This window comes from Myotis yumanensis, unplaced genomic scaffold (genome assembly GCF_028538775.1).
Source record: "Myotis yumanensis isolate MYYU_CA2020_CCGP unplaced genomic scaffold, mMyoYum1.0.hap1 SCAF_1, whole genome shotgun sequence".
Lineage (NCBI taxonomy): Eukaryota > Metazoa > Chordata > Mammalia > Chiroptera > Vespertilionidae > Myotis > Myotis yumanensis.
Window position 1 is genome coordinate 35519858 of NW_027223752.1, and position 20611 is coordinate 35540468.

At 36.3% G+C, this 20611-nt stretch overlaps 1 protein-coding gene across 15 annotated transcripts in view; it reads right to left on the minus strand.

The window, feature by feature from the left end:
• GPHN (gephyrin) overlaps positions 1–20611 on the minus strand; it is a 452278-nt gene that overhangs the window by 97373 nt on the left and 334294 nt on the right. For 13 of the 15 annotated variants that reach the window (XM_070418066.1, XM_070418108.1, XM_070418094.1 and 10 more), the window contains one exon: positions 15032–15074. In XM_070418066.1, the coding sequence (XP_070274167.1) occupies positions 15032–15074 (43 nt within the window). Of the gene's footprint in view, positions 1–15031; positions 15075–16801; positions 16865–20611 lie in introns of all 15 variants that reach the window. The other 2 variants (XM_070418183.1, XM_070418192.1) reach the window with 1 other exon arrangement.

Consider the following 20611-nt stretch of genomic DNA (forward strand, 5'->3'; position numbering starts at 1 on the left):
AGGCGTTCTCTGCTGATCACGGTGACCTGTGCTGGTTTGGTGGAGGAGAGATCACAGGTAAAATGAAAAGGCTCTTCTTCCCATTTTAATGCAGCTGTTCTTGGCTTTGTGCTCACCTGGGGTGTTGCAACTTATTAACTGGTTTCTGGATTTCTCATAAAGGTATTTTGGTCCATATGTTGTTTTTAAGTTGTGTCTCCTATTCCATGATCTATTAATGTTTTTAGCTATACCAATATACAATATTGACAATGAGGAGGCTGAAAAGGGTGACTGGCCCAGCTGGCGTGGTTCAGTGGTTGAGTGTTGACCTATGAACTTGGAGGTCAGGGTTTGATTCCTGGTCAGGGCACATACCTAAGTTGCAGGCTTGATCCCCTGCAATGTGGGGGCGTGTAGGAGGCAGCCGATCAATGATTCTCTCTCATCAATGATATTTCTATCTCTCTATCCTTCTCTCCTCCTCTCTGAAATCAATAAAAATATATTTTAAAAAAAGGCTGACTGAAAGTGATAAATGAATCACAATTTTTTATGTTAAAAAAGTGATAATCTAGAAAAATGAAACAAGTGAGATACAATTTAAATCAAAGATAAAAACTGTATATGAAATTATTAAATTTCATAAATAAATGAGAACTTGGTAATTAAACTATATGAGGGTATATGAAAGATATAGTTGATTTAATTAGGATATTAGATGAGAAAGTTAAGAAGGGTCGTGTTTATAAATGGTATCTCACTAAATTCTTATGGAAGTGAACTGCTAATTGTCTTTAGTTGTCTAAAGAAAATTTGAATAAGTGATGATAAATTGCAGTTGTATAATTCAGTAAGTGCCAATCAAGATGGTAAGGGATTAGATTATAGCAGAAGAGAATTAGGAAAATTATTCTAAAAATAAGACTATAAAAATTTATCATACTTCTTCAAGAACTATTTCATAATTCTTTTCACTGAGAATCATAAAGAAAAGAATGTCATGGTATAAGAAAATTAACTAGAAGACTTATTTATCTAGGACAGATTAAAGGGCATAAAAAAGTATGTTAAAATACTCCAGGCAAGAGGTAGTTATTGGTCCTGAATCTGGGTGGCAGAATGTATATAAGGGCAGAATGAAAACATCATATAATTTGAAGAAAAGGAGCACTTAAAAAAATAGTATTGGTAAGAAGGATATTTTTGATAATGTTTATTATTTTCCCTCTCAGTTTCAACTCTGATTTCTTACTTGAATGTTCTACTGTTCCTTGCCTGCTCTGCTTGCCCAAAGTTTTCTTCTCATTTATTTACATACTCACACATTGAACCCATTTAGTGAGGGACAGTTACTGCGCTAGATCCTGGGAATAGTACCAGTGAATAAGATAAGAGGTACCTGTAAGGAGCTTAGGGCGGAGTGGAGGAAACAGGAAAGTGCTATACTGTAAAAAGGCTTGCAATAAAGTATGAAAACTACAGAGCACTAAAGAAGAACATAGGAGGGATATTTTACTCAGAGTTGGGCAGTAACGGAAAGCCTATGAGAAGAAATATAGAATAAGTAGCAGTTATCCAGGGGAAGAGATGGGAGAACAACATCTTTCAAAAGGGGAAACTACTTGTAAATTGAAAGTTTCACATGGCTGGAGTACTGAATTTAATGGGAATGGTAGAAGTAAAACTAGAGGTAAGCAGAAACTAGATTGTAAGCAATTTTAAGGAGTTGAGACTTTATCTAAGAACAATGAGAAGCTATTAAAAAGTGAATAAAAGTCATTAAATGAGTATGAAAGGTTTAGGTTTGCATTTTAGAAAGATAAAAGTGGTTGAAGGAAGAGGGATAGGAAAATACTGTAAAGATTTTGGGTTTGGACAACTAGGTGGACAGTGATGTCATTTTTTGAGATATGTTAAGAATATGAGATATGAGATTATATATTTGGTTTTGGTGATGTTGAATATGAGGAAATTGTGGAGTATCCAAGAAGAGATCTACAAAGAGATTTACAATAGATTATTGGAAATATAACTGAAACTTAGGGAAAAGATAAACTTACTGAAGCTTTGTGAGTGGGTGACTTTACTCATGTACAATGTGAAGTGTGAATGCAAGGTCTTGAGAAAACTCTGAATAACAGTGATATTGAATGAATGGACTAAAAGTAGAAGTCATCAAAGAAGCTGTGAAATGTAGAATAAAATGTTTCCCAAAATTGCTTGATTGAGTTAAGCCCGGCAATTATCAATAGGTAGCTATAAAACAAAGGTCCAGGAATCACCCTGACTTCTTTTAAGTTTGTTTTTTAGATCTAAAAACAAGCCACAAACCCCAGAAACAAACTCAATACCTAGTTGGGAAAGTCCCTTCCTGCATCCCATAGTAAGTGCTGCATAATCTTAGAACACTTAGCTTTGCTGATGTATACCTGGACATCAATGTTCCAAAAAAGAAAAAAAACAGACAACTTATACAGTGATTGGTTAATGCCAACAACTTCTGTGTTCTCAAGGAATAAAAACCCCAATGCACCACAGTTGGGGTGAGAAATCTGAGGCTCTGTCTCAGTGTTCTAGTCCTCTGCAGAGCCTAAATAAACTTGCCTTTGTTTTTATCATTGTCCTTGGTCTTAATTCTTTTGCTTTTTAAAAATATTTTATTGATTTTTTACAGAGAGGAAGGGAGAGGGATACAGAGTTAGAAACATTGATGAGAGAGAAACATCAATTCAGCTGCCTCCTGCACGCCCCCCACTGGGGATGTGCCCACAACCCAGGTACATGACCTTGACCGGAATCGAACCTGGGACCCTTCAGTCCGCAGGCCGACACTCTATCCACTGAGCCAAACCGGTTAGGGCAAGTCTTAATTCTTTTATATCAGGAGACAAGAATCCAAACTCATTGGTAACAGCTGGAGAAAAAGGAAACCGATAGTTTAAAAGAAGAGAACAAAACCAAGCAAGGTAGGTAATTGTTTCAAGAAGGAGGGAGTGATTGATTAAAAGTAGCATCTAGCCTGGCTGGTGTGGCTCAGTGGTTGAGTATCGACCTATGACCAGGTGGTCTTGGTTTTATTTCTGGTCAGGACACATGCCAAGGTTCCAGGCTTAATCTCCAATAGGGGGCATACAGGAGGCAGCCAATCAATGAATCTCTCTTGTCATTGATATTTCTATTTCTCTCTTACTCTCTGAAATCAATATTTCAGTGGGTTAGGGGCAGCTCCTGCATTGAGTGTCTGCCCCCCAGTGGTCAGTGCACATCATAGCGACCAGTCGTTCTACTGTTTGGTCAATTTGCATATTAGGGTTTTATTATATAGGATAATAGCTATGTACCCACCCATTGTCTTAAAACTCATTTCCCAGAGGTAGCAGCCAAATTATCTGATAAATTTATCTAAGATTAATAAATTCTAAATGCTTAATTTGTTACCCCAACCAGTTAACAGACTTTCATTGAAGTAGTTTTTTAAAAGACAATGCCTTTGCGCTAAAGAACAATTGTTATAACAATAATAGTAATACTAGTAGTACTAGTAGTACTAGTAGTAATAACTGTAATAGCAGCTACCATTTACTCATTTACTGAATATTACTAGTATACACCAAGCATTTTAGCTGTTTAATCCGTACAACAATCCACGAGGCAGATACAATCCTCATTTGACAGAAAAGAAACCGAGACATAGAGATAATGAGCACTTGCCCAAGTTCATACAGCTAGTAAGTAGAGAGACCAAGATTTGAACATAGGTAGTTTAAATATACAGCACATTTTCTTTTATAAGGTGAGACAATGAGGATAGGTGTTTGAGACTTGCAGATTTTTCATGGTACCTCAAAATACGTTAAAACTGCAATCACTTGTTCTGCGTATGTATAAACCTGAATTTGAACAGAACAATTTAGAGGATATAGGCTTATTAAAACACAAATTTGCTTATTGAAAATTGTTTTATTGCTTCCTTAAATTGGAATTGACACTTGGGACCTATAATATTTTAAATACTAAGGAGTTTTAATGGACTGCATCTGTCATTAGAGATAATATTTATCAAACCTGATGGTAGTGAGGTGATAAGGTTTCTTAAAGTTATTTAAGATCACAATTGTTAAAATAATGACAGCAAAAATGGAATATCTAACCAGGCCTGTGTTGTTCAGTGGTCAGAGCGTCAGCTTACACACCAAAGGGTCTCGGGTTTGATTCCAGATCAAGAGCATGTGCCTGGAATGCAGCTTTGATCCCCAATCCTGGTTGTGGTGTGTGCGGGAGGAAACCAATTGATGTATGTCTCTTACATTTAAGTCTTTATCTTTCTCTCTCTCTCTCTCTCCTCCCTCCCAATCTCTCTAAAAAATCATTGGAAAAAATATCCTCCATGAGGATTAACAACAACAAAAAGGGAATATCTGACATTTATGTATGGATATTAAAAGTATGTGAACAAGAAGGAGATATAAGTAAGGTTGTAAGTAAATAAGTCATTATCTAATAATTTTAAAGTTTAATCACTGAAAACTTTAGAATATTGGAGTATTAAGATCAATGGAAAGAATTCTAAAACCCACAAAGTTCATTTTTTTAGCATAAGGCTAGCAAACTTTTACAAATCTATATATATAAAAGCCTAAGTAACCGTTATGATGAAACAACTGGAACAATTGGTCGCTATGACATGCACTGACCACCAGGGGGCAGTCTGACCAACGCAAGAGCCGATTGCCAATGGGGCCTGCTGGCCAACCTCCTGGTCCCTCCCCCTGGCTGGCAGGCCCCGATTGGCCCGCTGCCTGCCCGCAGTAGTGGCAGTTGGCCCCTCCCCTTGGCCAGCAGGCCCTGATCACCTGATTGGGGCCTGCTGGCCAACCTCTTAGTCCCCCCCCCCCACTGGCCAGCAGGTCCCAATCACCCAATCAGGGCCGGGACCCGGGTTGGGACCAGGAACCGGGGGTGGGTGGTGGTGGACACGGGTGGCGAGGGAAGGTGGGCGGGGGGTGGCGGGGAACTGTGTGGTGGTGGCGCATGGGTGGAGAGGGAAGGGGAGGTGGGGAGGCGGGGAACCTGATTAGCCCTGATCACCGGCCAGGACTAGGGACCACACCCATGCACGAATTTCATGCACCGGCCTCTAGTAAAGTATAAAAAGGTAAAGCTTCACAAAGTTAGGACCTACAGATAAACTAACATACCTAAAATTTTTCATTTCATTTAATAGATGAATAACATTTATCTTTTCTGCATCCCACTAAATCTGTTCTATTATGTAATGAATCCCTCCAATAAAATAATAATGTCTTCAAATAAACATGTCTTTAAGGTAAAATTATTTTAAAATTAAAAGCCCACTAGAAACATGGGATGAATGTGCTAGTCTTTGACAAGACAATTTGTGAGAAAGTAGTTGTTTGAAAAGAAGAGCAATGCTAAGTCAGTTTCAAAAGAAAGCCCTGGGAAATCCCTTACTTTAGTACTACTCAACTGAATCATTATTCCAGTTTCTTGCTGTACAAGTAGTAAAATCTCTTAATGTATTCAAAGGAGAGAGTTAGTTTGTCTTTATATAACTCAAAACCCAACGCCACTATTTTATTTATATTATAGTTTATTCAAATAAGAATCTCCAGAAATTAGCATAGAATTCTACACATAGTTAAATAAAGCAGGATGACTTTTCACCAAGTTAGGGTGCAGATAAATTATTTTGCACCCTGGGGATATTTCTGGCTAGATAACTACTGTTAGCTATTACATTAGATTGAGAATTGAAACATGGCTTTACTATTCTACTGTCTTCATCAGCATAACTTTAGTAATCCAGAAAACTCTTGCTTAGGAAGATAAAACTTACAAATTACTATTCATTGTACGAACTTCCTCAAAGACCCATTGACTGTTAGATAGTATCAAAGACAGTGTACACACCAATACCTTTCTAAGTCCTCACCCCCAAATCTTTGCAAGGAGGCATTTTGGGTACTGCTGTAGTGCAGAGCTCCTTCCCAGGAATTGAGGCACACTGTGGGCACAGGGTCCTCGCCTCCACTGCTGGCCACAGGGTAGCCTATTGCAGGACTGGCGATTGGAATGGCCTGCCTGGCCCTGGGCCTTGGCTGAAGTGGACGGAGAGGCAACTGGGGAGAGGTGCCTAGAGTCTGATACAACAGACCACACTAGTCCTAAGTTTGACATTGATATGCTGGTTTCACTTCTGAGGCAAGAAAATGTGTGATAAAAGTTCCTCCAGAGATGAAATATACAGATTACTTTGTGACTGGGAGTGGAATCTCCACATGCCATGTGAAAATGCATAAATTGGCATAGAACATAAAAGTGAGTGCAAAAGTGAGCCTCACGTTAAGATCCAAAGAAATAGAGATTAGATGTCTTAATATTAAGATAATAATACTACCCAAAACAATCCATTTATTGTAATATCTATCAAAATTCCAAAGGCTTTTTTTTTCTTCCAAGAAATAGAAAAGCCAATCTTCAAATTCAGATGAAATGGCAAAGCAATTCAGAAAAAGAACAAAGTTGGAAGACTCGCACTTCCTAATTTTAAAACTTACTTACAAAGTTACAGTAATCAAAACAGTGTAAGACTGGCATAAGGATAGACATATAGATCAACAGAATGGAAATGACAGTCCAGAAATAAACTGATACACCTATAGTAAATAGATTTTGACAAAGATGCTAATACCAATCTCTTCAACAAATGGCATTGGGACAACTGGATACCTATAAGCAAAAGAAATTAAGTTGGATCCCTTCCTCATATACATCAAACTTAAATTGTACCACTGCAATACAATCTCTTCATTGCAGTAAAAAAACCTACTCATTGGTGGGTATCTCTAATAATTCTCTGTCGTGTCCTTCATAACTGTCACCCTCAGAAGTTTAACATAGAAACAGTTTTTTCTCCTCTGTAATATTCCTGCTAACTTGATAGGCAGAATGTACTATATAAATGGAATTGATACTGGTAGATGAAATGTTCTTATGTTTTCCTTCCTTGAAATCCCCAAAGACTCCCCTATTTGTAATGAGATTATAGCTAATTTGAATATTGAAGATCACAAGGAGATCAACCCCAAATTGAAGATCTCTAAAAGATGCCAGACCTTTTAGATTTTGTGGGCAAAATTTCAACAAACATAGGAGAATTACTGCGATTGAACCCATTAAGATTCAAATCAGGCCATCTAAACCTCCACTCCTACGTGCAAAATACTCTTTTATTATCTTCATTTTGCAGATGAGGAAACTGAGGTAGTAGATGAAGTACTTACTGCAAGGAGTTTCTTCCAGAACCCATTTTAGACCATCAGTTTCTTTTCTTTTCTTTTCTTTTCTTTTTTTTTTTTAATATATTTTATTGATTTTTCACAGAGAGGAAGGGAGAGAGATAGAGAGTTAGAAACATCGATCAGCTGCCTCCTGCACATCTCCTACTGGGGATGTGCCCGCAACCCAGGTACATGCCCTTGACCGGAATCGAACCTGGGACCTTTCAGTCCACAGGCCAACGCTCTATCCACTGAGCCAAACCGGTTTCGGCCATCAGTTTCTTTTCTAAGAAAAAACACAGCACCAGTTCCTAGATTGTTAGATAACTTAATTTTTAAAAAGTAGGAAAATTGGGCCTTGATGCAACAATCAAATTCTTGATCACTCAAGGGAAATTCTGTATTTCTTTCTTCCTTTCTCAAGCCTCTTTACTTCAAGCTTTACAAAAGGCCCTGTAAGTAGGGAAGGTGCTACATGCTATGATTCAGAGAATAGCAGATGAGTTACATAATGCCCCCAAGGCTAAATAACTCATTATTTGAAAGTTTCATGAAATTACAATGACAGTGCCTTAGCTGCTTTAGATATAATATTGTCTTCTTATGGAATAACATGTGCTGATATTGGGTAAGAATGTGCTGCTTATACTCCTGTAGACTTCTCTGGGATCACTGATATTACTAAAAAGAACCAGGAAGCAAATAAAGAAGTCAGAAAATTAGGTAGTTTGACTAATAACCCTATATCTTATTCTGAAGACTCCTCAGACTGAGAAAGAGATTTATTCTCATGGCTTAATTTTGTTTTTGTCCCCTCACCCCCAGCTTTATTGAGATGTATTGACATAGAGCACTGTGTAAGTTTAAGGTGTACAGCATTATAATTTGACTTTCACATATTGTGAAATGATTACCACAGTAAATTTAGTTAACATTATTATCTTACATAGATACAAATATTATTTTTCTTGTAATATGAACTCTACTGCCTTAACAACTTTCAAGTACACTACATAGTTAACTATAGTGTCATGTTGTATATTACATCTCCAATACTTATTTATCTTATACCTGGGAGTTCGTACTTTTTGACTACCTTCATCCAATTCCCAACCCAACACCTCTGGACCTCTGGTAACCACAAATGATCAATTTTCTATGAGTTTGTTTTTATTCCACAAATGAGATCATACAGAATTTACCTTGCTCTATCTGACTTATTTCACTTATCATGATGCCCTCAAGGTCTATCTATGTTGTTGCAAATGGCAAGATTTCCTCCTTTTTAATGGCTGAATAATATCTATCTATCTATCTATCTATCTATCTATCTATCTATCTATCATCTATCTATCTATCTATCTATCTATCTATCTATCTATCTATCTATCTATCTCATTACTTCTTTATCCATTCATTCATTGAGGGACACTTAGGTCCAAAGCTGCTATGACCACGGGGGGTGCAGCTATCTTTTCGAGATACTGATTTTGTTTCCTTTGGATAAATACTCAGAAGTAGAATTGCTAATATACAGTATTTCAATTTTTATTTTTTTGAGGAAACTCCATACTATTTTCCTTAGTGGCTGTGCCAATTTACAATTCCACCAACAGCGAACAAGGATTCACTTTTCTCCACTCCTTGCCAGCATTTGTTATCTCTTGTCTTTCTGAAGACAGCCATCCTAACAGGCATGAAGTGAAAGCTCATTGTGGTTTTGATTTGTATTTTCCTTATGATTAGTGATGCTGAGCATCTTTTCATGTACCTGTTGGCCATTCATATGTCTTTTTCTGAAAAATGTCTATTCAGGTCCTTTGCCCATTTTTTTTAGATTATGTGTTTGTTTGTTTTGTTTTGCTATTGCTAAAAAATGCCAACTATCCTCTATACTTTCAGAGAGTCATAATCTTTTTTTCTAGTAGGGTCTTGTCTTTTTTTAAAAAAAATATATTTTATTGATTTTTTACAGAGAGGAAGGGAGAGTGATAGAGAGTTAGAAACATCAATGAGCAAGAAACATTGTTCAGCTGCCTCCTGCACACCCACTACTGGGGATGTGCTTGCAGCCAAGGTATATGCCCTTGACCGGAATCGAACCTGGGACCCTTCAGTCCGCAGGCCGACACTCTATCCACTGAGCCAAATCAGTTAGGGCTTGTCTTTTTTTTTAAAAAAAAATTTTTTTATTGATTTCAGAGAGGAAGAGAGAGGGAGAGAGAGATGGAAACATCAATGACGACATTGATCATTGTTCGGCTGCCTCCTGCATATCCCACATTGGGGATCGAGCCCACAACCTGGGCATGTGCCCCTGACCGGAATCGAACCTAGGACCCTTCAGCCCACAGGCCGACGCTCTATCCACTGAGCCAAACCGGTTAGGGTGTGAAGGGTCTTTTTTTGATGCTGATGGCTGCTGACTGATCAAGGTGGTGGTTGGTGGAGGTTGGGGTGGCTGTGGCAATTTCTTAAAATAATAATAAAATTAAGTTTGCCATATTTATTGACTCTTCCTTTCACAAACAATTTCTCAGTAGCATGTTATGCTGTTTGATAGCATCTTACCTACAGAACTTCTTTCAAAATTGGAGTCAATCTTCTTAAACCCTGCCACTGCTTTATCAACTAAGTTTATATAATATTCTAAATCCTTTGTTGATATTTCAACAATCTACAAAGTAGCATACTCCATCAGGAGTATATTCCACCCCAAGAATCCACTTTCTTTGCTCATTCATTAGGAGCAATTCCTCATCTGTTCAAGTTTATTATCAGATTGCAGCTATTCAGCTACCTCTTTAGACTCCATTTGTAATTCTAAATCCCTTGCTAGTTCCACACACCTGCAGTTACTCCCATCACCTAAGTCTTCAACGTCTCAAAGTCATCCATGAAGGTTGGAATCAACTTCTTCCAAACTCCTGATATTCTGACCCTTACTATGAATCACAAATGATCTTAATGGCATCTAGAATGGCAAATCCTTTCCAGAAGGTTTTCAATTTACTTTGCTCAGATCTATCAGATGAATCACTATCTATGGTAGGTATAGCCTTATGAAATGTACTTATTCAATAATAAGATTTGAAGTCAAATTACTCCTTGATCCTTGGGCTTCAAAATGAATGTTGTGTTAGTAGGTATGAAAACCATGTTAATCTCCTTCAGAGTTCTTGGATGACCAGGGGCCTTGTAAATGACTGATGATATTTTGAAAGGAATCTTTTTTTCTGAGTAGTAGGTCTCAACAAAAAGCTTAAAATATTCGTTAAATCATGTTATAAACAGATTTGCTGTCATTCAAGCTTTGTTGTTCCATTTATAGAGCACAAGCAGAGTAGATTTAACATAATTCTTAATTATGAATGGTAACATTGACTTCAAGTCATCAGCTACATTAGTCACTAACAAGAGAGTTAGCCTGTCCTTTGAAGCTTTGAATCCAGGCATTGACTTATCCTTTCTAGCTATCAAAGTCCTAGATGGCATCTTCTTCAAATAGAAAGTTTTTGTCAACATTGAAAATCTGTTGTATAGCATATCCACCTTCATTAATTATCTTAGTTAGATCATCTAGATAACTTGCTGCAGCTTCCACATGAGTACTAGTTGCTTCATGTCGTACTTTTATTATGGAAATGGCTACTTTCCTTTATCCTCATGAACTAACTTCTGCTATCAAACTTTTCTTCTGCAGCTTTCCTACCTCTCTTAGCCTCCACAGAATTGAAGAGATTTAGGGCCTTGTTCTGGATTAGGCTTTGGCTTAATAATATGTGGCTGGTTTTATCATCTACTGAGACCACTAAAATTTTCTCCATATCAGCAATAAGGCTGTTTTGCTTTCTTATCATTCATGTCTTCATTGGAATAGTATTTTTAATTTCCTCAAAGAACTTTTCCTTTGCATTTACAACTTGTTACAACTTGGCTATTTTGCTTAATAAGCTTAGCCTATCTCAGCTTTCAACATGCCTTCCTCGTAGGCTGAATCATTTCTAGCATTTGATTTAAAGTCAGAGACATGGGACTCTTTCACTTGAACACTTAGAGGCCATGTTGGCCTAATTTCAACATTGTTGTTGTCTCAAGGAATGGGGAGGCCCAAGGAGAGGGTGAGAGATGAGGGAATGGCTGGTTGCTGGAGCAGTCAGTACACACAACATTTATTGATTAAGTTTGCCATCCTATATGGAGATGGTTTGTGGAACCCCAACATAATTACAATAGTAACATCAAAGACACTGTTCACAGATCACTATAACAAATATAATAATAACTAGAGGCTCGGTGCACAAAAATTTGTGCACTTGGGGGGGGGGGGGGAAGGAGGAGGGGTCCCTCAGCCTGGCCTGTGCCCTCTCGCAGACTGGGGATGACCACCTGCTGGCTTAGGCCCGCTCCCCGGGGGATTGGGCCTAAGATGGCAATCAGACATCCCTCTGGCAGCCCGGCAGCCCTCGGGGGATGTCCACTTGCCAGCGGGGAGCAGACCTAAGCTGCAGTCAGATATCCTTAGTGCTGCTGAGGAGGCAGGAGAGGCTCCCACCACCACCGCTGTACTGGCAGCCATCAGCCTGGCGTGTGGCTGAACAGAGCTCCTCCCATGTGAGAGCGCTCTGACCACCAGAGGGCAGCTCCTGCATTGAGCATCTGCCCCCTGGTGGTCAGTGTGTGTCATAGTGACCAGTCATTCCCAGTCCTTCTGCTTTTAGGGTCAGTTTGCATATTACCCTTTTACTCTATAGGATAGAGGCCTGGTGCATGGGTGGTGGCCGGCTGGTTTGCCCTGATGGGTGTCCCGGATCAGGGTGGGGGTCCCGCTTGGGTGCCTGGCCAGCCTGGATGAGGAGATGATGACTGTTTGCAGCTGGTCACACCCCTTCAGGGTGGGGGTCCCCACTGGGGTGCCTGGCCAGTCTGGGTGAGGGGCTGAGGGCCATTTTCAGGCTGGCGGGTGACTGAAGCTCCCAACCTCTCCTTTTTTTCTTTTCTTTTTTTTATTCTGGGATTTATTTACCTTCTATGGCTGTCACTGGAACTGAGAGCCAACTTTAGCTCTGAGGCTCGGCTCCAGCTCTGAGACCTCGGCTGCTGAAAGCAGGTATCTGGGTTTGTTTGGCTTCTATAATTGAAACACTGTTGCAGCTCCAACTCTGAGGCCCGGCTGGCTGAAAGCAGGTTTCTGGGGTTTGTTTAGCTTCTATAATTGCAAAATTGTTTCTTAGAGTGCAGCTCAGAGGCTGGTAGTGGCAGGTGGGGAACCTTGGCTTCCTCCATCACTGGAGCAAGAATGCCTCCTGTTCGCTTCAGCTGCCTGGCTGCCGGCCACCATCTTGGTTGGCAGTTAATTTGCATATCGCCCTGATTAGCCAATGGGAAGTGTGTCGGAGGTACGGTTAATTACCATGTTTGTCTATTATTAGATAGGATGAAAAAGTTTAAAACATTGCAGGAATTACCAAAATGTGATACAGAAACATGAAGTAAGCAAATGCTGTTGGAAAAATGGCACAGAGAGACTTGCTCAATGCAGGGTTACTATAAACCTTTCATATATACGTATATTATCTGTGAAGCACAATAAAGCAAACTGCAATAAAACAAGGCATTCCTGTATAGTTTTTTTTAAAGTTGTCTACATTTTGGAAATGTTTTCCTTGAGTATCCTCAAAGAAGTAAATAAATAGTTAATAAATGAAAAATGACTGAAGTAGAAGGAACAATAGAGACATATAAAAAGGATCTATCATGATGCCTGCTGGAAATTCAGAGAAGGCTTCACAGAGGAGACCACACTTGAACTGAATCTCAACAGATAAGAATTTTCTAGGAAAATAAAAAGAATGGATATTTTATGCAGTGGGAGAAAGGGTCCTGCCTCTAATCCAGGACATAGCATTGAGAGAATGGTGAACTGCTAATAGGGTCGATATGACTACAATATAGTAACACACGGCAAAAAAAGAAATGAAGGGAGATAGCAGTAGACTAAATAAGCAATAAATTATTGAAGTTAGAAATTCACAGTACTGCTTATAGTGATGAAAGAGTTCTGGGTGTGGCTATGGGTATGAGTATAAGTTACTAAAGTGGTGTTGAGAGGAAAGAACTTAAACTTACAGAAGTCACAGAATTATGAGACTATGATGTTAGATGGGCTCTCTACATGGATCTAAATGACTATATAGAACATCTACGTGACAACTTCACCCTAAACACCAAGATCAGAAAAACCTGAACCATCATGATGTCCAGTCAAAGTGATTACTAGCCAAGAAGCCAGTAAGAGCGTAACTGAAATGAAAGACAGTCCTAACAACACAAAGGTCCATGAGAAGTGAAAAAGGGTTCAAAGAAGTCTGTTCTCCATAAGAAATTATTTTTTTTCCTAATCACCATAATCACTATCAGTTTATTCATTATCATCTCCAGATCAACAAAAAAATGGAAATCATACAGTAATCATCATAAAATGTAATTTTAAAATTTAATTTATATCTATTATTTTATTTTAGTGAATATTCAATTATCATTCACCTGGTTCTTAGGTTTTTTAACCTTAGGTGTTAGTATAGGACTATAGGACTTTACATCTCCTATAATTGAAAAGCCTTTCTCATGTCTTTTAAAATGCTGTAGAAACTCGCAAAGTATAGAGATTAAACACGGCTGTTTGCATTTATTTTTATATAACTCTAACATAAATGTCTTGAGCAAATAATTGTGATATGCTTGCCTATCAATTCAATAGTTTCAAGCAAAGATTCATAAAACAGAAATGGGAAAAAATTTACATTAAAGAAAATAAAACATGAATTTTTACCCATCTGAAATTTTGTTATTTTTTTTTAATGTTAAATAATATACACATTCTATTGGAAATATAAATCATCCCATTTACTAAAACTCCTAGTGGTATATAAGTATCCAATAGACCCATCTCAGTATGATCCACCTGTACTTCTTCTTTTGATAAAGAAGAGGAGTAAGAAAGGATGATATCATTAATATTAAGTGAAAGAAAATAATAGTAAAGTAATTAGCATTTATACAGCACTTTTATCTTAGAATCCCAAAGCTTTTAAGGCACAACCTTCAACATCACATCATTTCAAGGATGCAGGTTATTTATAGTTCCTTTTTATAAAATAAAAAATAGTTCCTTTTTATAAAATAAAAAAATGAATAATACACAAAGTTAAATGACTTCCAAGTTAGTGTTACTAAGCAATCAAACAATAAAAATAAAAAGAGGTTTCTTTATCCATGGTTCAGGGCACTATTATAAAAACATGCTGCCTGTGAAGTAAGATCTTTCAGGAATGCACATACATAAAATGATTATGCTGTATCCTTTTAGGAGTCACTTTTTTTTAGTTAGATTCTTTTAGTGAATTTATATTATTATTTTCAGTTAGTCTGTTTTTAAGTAACTTTTTTGGCAGTGAGGCCATTAAAGAAGGCTCCCATCTTAGAATCATAGAAATGCTCATTATCACCCTAACTAGGAGTGTTATCAAAGTTTTGTTGTTAGCTTGCAAAGACAATTAGAATAAAAAAAAATCCATTACTATATTGATACTAATATTCTTAGAAGGTAAAAGCCCTATTCATATTTTTGATATAAAAGTTACCTATTACCTTCTTCATTCTTTCACCAAAATGACATTTTTAGCTTTCATTCCTGTTGAACCACAAGCTCTGATTCACTAGTCCATCTGAAATAAGGACATACTTACTGGCTCTGAGAATGTTCTCCTTGCTGCTGCACCTGGATTGGACCTGCAAAGAAAGCATAAACTCAGTAATTTAGGGCTTCTAACATAGATAGCCAGATATGTATGTATTCTTATTGGGCAAACTCCTGAGGTCTAGGAGCAAGGGTTCTATATATCACAGATATCAGAACATGTTAGTAAAAATATGCTACATTTGTTTTATATATAATTATCCTTTCCTTACTTTAAGTAACCGATTTCCAGAAAAAAATGGGTGTACAATATTATAAATGTGACAGAGTTGTAAAACCAAAGGCAATTTTTTATTTATGTGTATATGAAATTAGCATATGGGAAAAAATTCAAGTTACCACATATTCAGTTGCAAATAAAGACACTTAATCTTAAGGCATTATGATTATCTATTGACTAGAATAATGCAATTCAAGTATTAAAGTTGCAATCAAATATTCTATTGTAATGTTTGCTCCCTGTTAATAAGGGGAAAATCCTCAGATACAATATTTATGTGTGATTCTAATAACTTTTGTTATTTATTGTATTTATTATTATTGGTTATAAAAGTTGCATCTGTTTGAAATCAATGATTTTGAATACATTTATTTACCAGTTCTTAGGTGTATATATAGTTTATCAATCAGAAACTTTTATGCTTTGATTAAAATATTTTAGTTCAAAGTGGAACATTCTTTTAAATGCTGTAAAACTGTTGAATTCAAGGGCCATGCTGAATGGCACTATCACTTGTTAATTTCAGAGTAAATTGCATTTAAACTCCACACCTCTTCCTCCCATTCCACAGCAGCTTGCCCCAAATGGATATATACACAAAAAATTAATTTCTATAGTTTAACACAATCTACTATTGTAATGAAACAATTTATGAAAGGAATGTTGCAACTTAGGGTGGATTATGGTTGTCCTTCCCTGAAAAAAACAATTGTTAATGTTTAAAGAAACAACAACATAAAAAAAATCATATACACACAAGAAAAACACACACACACCAAAAAAAAAAAAAAGAAAAAAAAAAAAGAAAAAAAAAAAAGAAAATAATTCCAGATGTTAAAGTTATTCTCTTTTGGCCCAGATTGTTTGATTAGATTTAAATATACTAGAATGAAGAAGCTAATCTAGAAAATAGTATTCTTATATTATTTTACTCATAAGTTTTATTGGGGAACAATTCTGGACCAAATTGGAAAGAAATTAATGACTACTTAAAGAAAACAATACAGGGAGGAAAACACAAGAGTGAGAAAAAAAAAAAAAAAAGAAGAGATGGGGGTGGTAACTCTAGCAGATAGAAAAGAAAGTACGGGTTTACAGAAGGAGGCTATATGTTAATGCTATTTCTTATTGAAAATTCATATCAAGAGGGTAAGAATGACTAATGAACTTGCTGCAAGATAAACAAGCAAGTTGACATACCATGGAATGAAAATAAGTGTTAACTATACCACTACAGCCTTAAAGGAGAAAATAAACAAACACTAATAGAAAAATTAATAGACAAGCTTAATAAAGAGATAAACTACATTTTAAAAAGTGATTCAAAGAACATAAGAGAAAGCTAAAGAGTGAGAGAAACATCTGGGAGAGAGAAGAAAAAGAAAGGGGAAAATGTTGAAAGACAAAAACAGAGTTCAAAGAAGTCAAATGGAAGTCAAGAAAGTCTTCAACAAGATGTAGAAACAGAAGGAGCCCAAACCCATAGCGCAAAGCAATGTTTGCGAATGGAAAGCAGCTCCTTTGATCAGTAATAGTTACTCTTAAGTCGTAGCCTCTATTCCTCCAGAGTTCATCTTTAAGCCCTTCCAATCTAGAGTGGAGCTAGTGTATGGATAGAAACAAGAGATTTATAATGAACAGAGCAGTTCAGATGAGTAGTTCAAATCTTCTCATCAAATGTTTCAACAGGTTTATATAATGTCTAAATGAAAATGGTGGTGAAGAACTAGCCAGCTTTACCAAAACCAAATAAAAAAACAAAACAAAACAAAAAACAAACCCAAACCAAAACAACAATAAAAGAACACCGTGTCCCTTCTGTAGATGGCTTAAAAAATTAAAAAGTCCATTCATAGCGTAAATTTAATAAAGAAGCCTGAATTGCTTTGTAGCACCTCATTTTAGAATTATTTTTTTCCAAATGGTTTTGGGAGAGAAATTTGGATGATGAAAACAATTCAATTCTGTGAGTCTGAGTTATTTATTTAGGTTCATAAATTGCCAACAGCAGTATTGGCAATGTTTTCTCATTTATGTTACATTGGCTATTTGACCCAGATTGAGGGAAATCACTTTTAAAATCAACAATTACATAAACTTTAGTGATTTTGAGTATGTATGTAAAAATATTGAGGAAAATAATTTTAAAAATGTAATAATATTTATGCATGTAGCAGATGCCCCTCTCTCTTGTACCATTAAAGTGGTCATCTTTATCTATTTATTTTATAAAATCCCAATTTAAAGATTTTACTTAACTCACAATGAAATGGAATTTACTTGAAAGAATAAAGTTGAGAAACAACTATTGTTCTTATTCTCACACATATGAACTATAAAGAAGGTAACACAGGTCTGTCTCAAGTTTTATGGCTTATTGTTTTGTTTTATCTTACCCTGTTTTTTTACTCAATGTAGAAAAATAAAGTTTGAAAAAAATAAAACCAATATTTTGCCCTAATACCAAATTTGTCAGGGATTAAAAATGAAAAATATGGTATTGGATTATCTATTACTTTATTCTATTGGATTAACATCTGACTTTATTGTGTTGACAATGAAGTTCCCTTTCAACTGGAGTCAAAACTACAATAATGGTGTAGAAACAGTATATTAAAGTTAATGGAGGAAATGAGATGTATTAGAGACTCACTGAAAATATAGGTATTTATTTACTAATCAAGACTGCTTTCAGACATCAAATAATTCATTTAATTAATTTCAACATGTGTTTACATGTGTAATATAATTTTGCTGAAGATCACATTGCCCATTAACAAATCTTAAAGCCATGAAACAGAAAACAAAAGGGGGGAGAGCACGCAATAAATGGTAAGGGAAAAAGTGAAAATGCTTTAAACAAAACTGAGAAAAATTTAACAAACAACCACAATCTTTAGATACAGTTAGAGAAGTGACTTACCTTATGCTTAGGTCATAACAAGAATAGCACAGTGTTTAAAGTCAGCTCTTCATTATGGGAGGTACAATTGAAAGCCATAGGTTATAATAACATGAATTGCTACACAGAAATGAAGACTTTTTCAGCCCAACATGAAAAGCTAACTCTTAAAGGAGAACATTTCAAATTATGTTTAATGCAACATGAAGAACAATTGAGGGTGTAAACATCAAAACACATGAATCTCACACCAATAAGAGAGACGGCCCAGTCTCTCAGGAACACAGAAGATTAAATCTGTGATCATAATCTGTGACACATAAGGGAAGGCACATCACTCTAATATTGCATGCATGATGTATAACCATCCACTGACAACGCCCCACCCCAACCCCCATCCCACGCGTACACACAAGCCCACTAAGATACAGGGAAAGAATGTAGTGCCAAGCTGTTATGAAGAAAGCAGGACACACAGAAGCGCAGCAGTGGTCATGTGACTTGAGAGGTGTTCTTCCCTTAAACCATCCCATCTCCATGCTTATTTTAAAGAAGCCAGGAAAAGGCCCTCTTCAATGCTGCAGTAGCTACGAGCCCCCAGCATGAAGCTAGTGTGTGGAATTTTGATCACCGTTCCCTGCGATGTCAGGGGCTCTCCAGTGGAAGCCAGATGTGTAACACCAGTTAGTGGGGTATAAATGTATGAATAACAAACACCCTTTCCTTTATGCATTTCACAGAAGTGAGGGAGGAGAGAAACAAATAAATAAAATCCACGTTAAGAATAGGCTCATAACAACATAAAAATGTATAAATATTAAAATGAAGATTACATTTGATTGCAGGTTAACACAACCTAGGTTTCTTAAAAACTTGTCTCTATTTTGCTGCTCACCAGGCTAATTTGTATTTTTTCCCCCTGTAAACAGGTGGAATAAATTAATCAATACAATATGACTCATATTGAAAAATTCTGAGCAGTTGGTCAAATGGGGTTAAAGTCAAGAACTAAAGAAATCATTTTTGAGGGTCATTAAGAAAGCCCTTTCTATATTTAGCATAATTTTACTGGCCAGCAGTCATATTTAAAATTAGAAATTAAGCTTCTGTATAACTGCTCACTCATATAATCTGAGAAATTCTATGGCAATTTTTTTAAACACCTAATTTAAATTGTAATCTTTTTACATTTTAAAAAGCAAAAAAAAACCCCCTACCTATTTAGAAATTGTTGCTAACTTTCCTGTGTATTTTTCTCTACTGTCAATAAAAGATGGGCCAGTAATAGGGTCATATCAACTCATTAGAAAGAATGCAAATTTGCTTATCTGTAATTGAAGATAGTAGTTAACTTCACCTATTTTATTTTTTGTATGAGATGAGTTTTGAGTCATATGTGGCATGCACTTTAGTTAGATTTTTAATTGTTCAAAGATCATTTATTTATATTACCATTTTCTCTCTCCCTCATCCTATTCTTAGCAGGTCAGAATATGTTTACCTTTCTGTTAGCATGTCTTTATTATTTTAGGCTCTGGGTCCTCCTTTAATCTGTTTTCTCTTGGGGAAAATAAAGACTATAGGACTCACAGGAGATAATGCAGGTATCATTGATTTTAGCTATAAAGGTGGAAACAAATATCAAGAGTTGCTGTCAGTGGAGCCACTGATAATTGTGAAATACCGTAATTACACACCCTCTAATTGTAACTTCCTCATCCGCTCAAAATGGAGGCAAATACTTATTTTTAACTCAAAGGAAGAAAAAGTATTTATATACAGTTATGTTTTCCAATAGGAATTGACCAAAACTTTTTGGAAATGTCATAGCCATTTGGCCATATGTACTATTAGGAATGCAAGCCATATAATCTAAGGCATGGAGCAAAGTCTGAACTAACTCCTCTAGCATACTCCTTGTACGTTTGACCTCTTAGACCTTAGACAAGCTGTTTACTCTCTCTGGAATATCCTGTTGCTTATTTTCTAATCTAAATACTACTTGTCTTCTAAGATCCAGCCTAAATTGCACCAGGTGCAAAAAATATTCTCCAAGTTCTTAATCAGAAACAATTTCTTCTTTCCCTAAACTCTTTTAATAGCTGTATTGAGATAAAATTTACCTACCATAAAATTTTAGGTATACAGTTTTATGATTTTTAATAAATTTATATGGCTGTACAACTATCACCACAATCTGGTTTTAGGTTTACCTAAACTCATAAAGCCTCTTATCTGAACTTCTATTATAAGAGTTACCACAGTTACTAATATTCCAATTATTGATGCAGGTCCCTGAATATACTGTAGGTTGTGGAGAGAAAGGATTTAACTTTAATTCTTGGTATATTCTCTTTCTATCATGTCAAACATAGTACTTTATACACAGTAAATATTAGCCATATTTGAATATTTGTATATTTTGTAGTAATTATAGTTTTTCTAAT